Source organism: Halyomorpha halys, unplaced genomic scaffold, assembly GCF_000696795.3.
Source record: "Halyomorpha halys isolate HHAL.00 unplaced genomic scaffold, Hhal_1.1 Scaffold1682.1, whole genome shotgun sequence".
Taxonomy (NCBI): domain Eukaryota; kingdom Metazoa; phylum Arthropoda; class Insecta; order Hemiptera; family Pentatomidae; genus Halyomorpha; species Halyomorpha halys.
Window position 1 is genome coordinate 18,779 of NW_027110655.1, and position 1,447 is coordinate 20,225.

A 1,447-nucleotide genomic window follows, 5' to 3' on the forward strand; every position below is an offset into this window, starting at 1 on the left:
AAGATAAAGAAAATTAAATTTAAGTTATAATAAAATAAATACACACTGCCACCTATATACAATATTTACATTCAGTCTTAGGAAACTCTGAACCAAGCTTTATAGCCCTCATGTGGAAAGCAAAGCAGGGACCAACAAGAGATCCTAGCGCGAATGTTGGCAAAAATTAGCTATAGTTTAAACTAATAGCTAATATTGCCATTGATCCGATATATATATATCAATGGTTCATTCATGAATAATCGTTGTTTCAATGGCAACGTTACTTATTAGTTACATCCATAGCTGATTTTTGCCCATCTCTGCCTAGCGCTTCTCCCCCAATAAGAACCGCGACCTTGTCCTTGGTTCTTAATCCAATTTAATTATATTCTTAGCTACAGTTCGACTAAGTTTTGAAGTTATTTTCAATCTGATTTTATTTTATGTATAAGTTATTTGCAATCTACTTTTACATAATGCTTTTTATTCAAAATTATTCTTACTTTTTTATGCCAATTCTGAAACTGTTATCAAATTATAATTTTTAATCTACCTAACAAAAATATATTTTGATACAATTCTTAATAATTTTCAAACGTTTCAATTGTTATGATTTTTAATTTCAGGAGTATTGAGTCGTCTCTCTTCAACAAGGCGAACGAAATTCAGGAGGACATTTCATTGAAGAGATATGATCTAAAAAACGCACAGCTCAACCTAGCGGCAGTGAAAGCAACGGTATGTGAATTATGTATAAATATGGTTAATACAATATCATTAATCTAAATTCTCAATAACGTAGAATAATAATCTTTCGTTCATTTTTTATTCCATTAAATAAGCATACAGAACTTTTTACAGACATTTATGAATTATAAATTATAGCAACTTACTTCAATTTCGCACTTTTGAATTCCCATATCATATTATTCCACATCATATAATTATCTCGTTTTGCTTTTGATTATTATTATTAGAAGAGAGTCGATTCCGGGCAACCCACCCCTATTTGGCGACGGTCTTAAACTACCTTTGTAAAATTTATTTAAAACGAAAGGAGACTTAATATACATGTCACAATCTGCTAAGAGGATATCATAATACCAAAAAAAAAATAGAAGAGAATCCTTCCCAACCAACTTACCCCGAAAAATCCCAATTTGGTGACGGTTCCTATCACCTTTGAAAGATTTATTTAAAAAGGGAAGAGGAGACTTAAGTTACATGTCGCAATTTTTCAAGAGTAAATCATAACACAAAAAAAAAAAATGGAAGGGAATCGTTGAAAAACTTGAACCCATTAATTTTAATTACTGGACAGATATTAGCAGAGGGCGATTGGTGGTGTCGACATCGAAACTTCGGGTTCGTTAAGCCTTTATTGACTACCTTATTATTATTAGTTTGATTATGTTCATCTTGTTTATTCTTTTGTTTGTATATATTTTAAGAGAGTTTTTTTTTT

At 30.5% G+C, this 1,447-nt stretch overlaps 1 protein-coding gene across 14 annotated transcripts in view; it reads left to right on the top strand.

The window, feature by feature from the left end:
- Positions 1–608: 608 nt before the first annotated feature.
- Positions 609–1,447, top strand: part of Stacl (Stac-like) — a gene marked incomplete at its 5' end in the record, with an annotated part of 90,394 nt that continues 89,555 nt past the window's right edge. For all 14 annotated transcript variants that reach the window (XM_067048783.1, XM_067048784.1, XM_067048786.1 and 11 more), the window contains 1 exon segment: positions 609–720. In XM_067048783.1, coding sequence (XP_066904884.1) covers positions 609–720 — 112 coding nt within the window.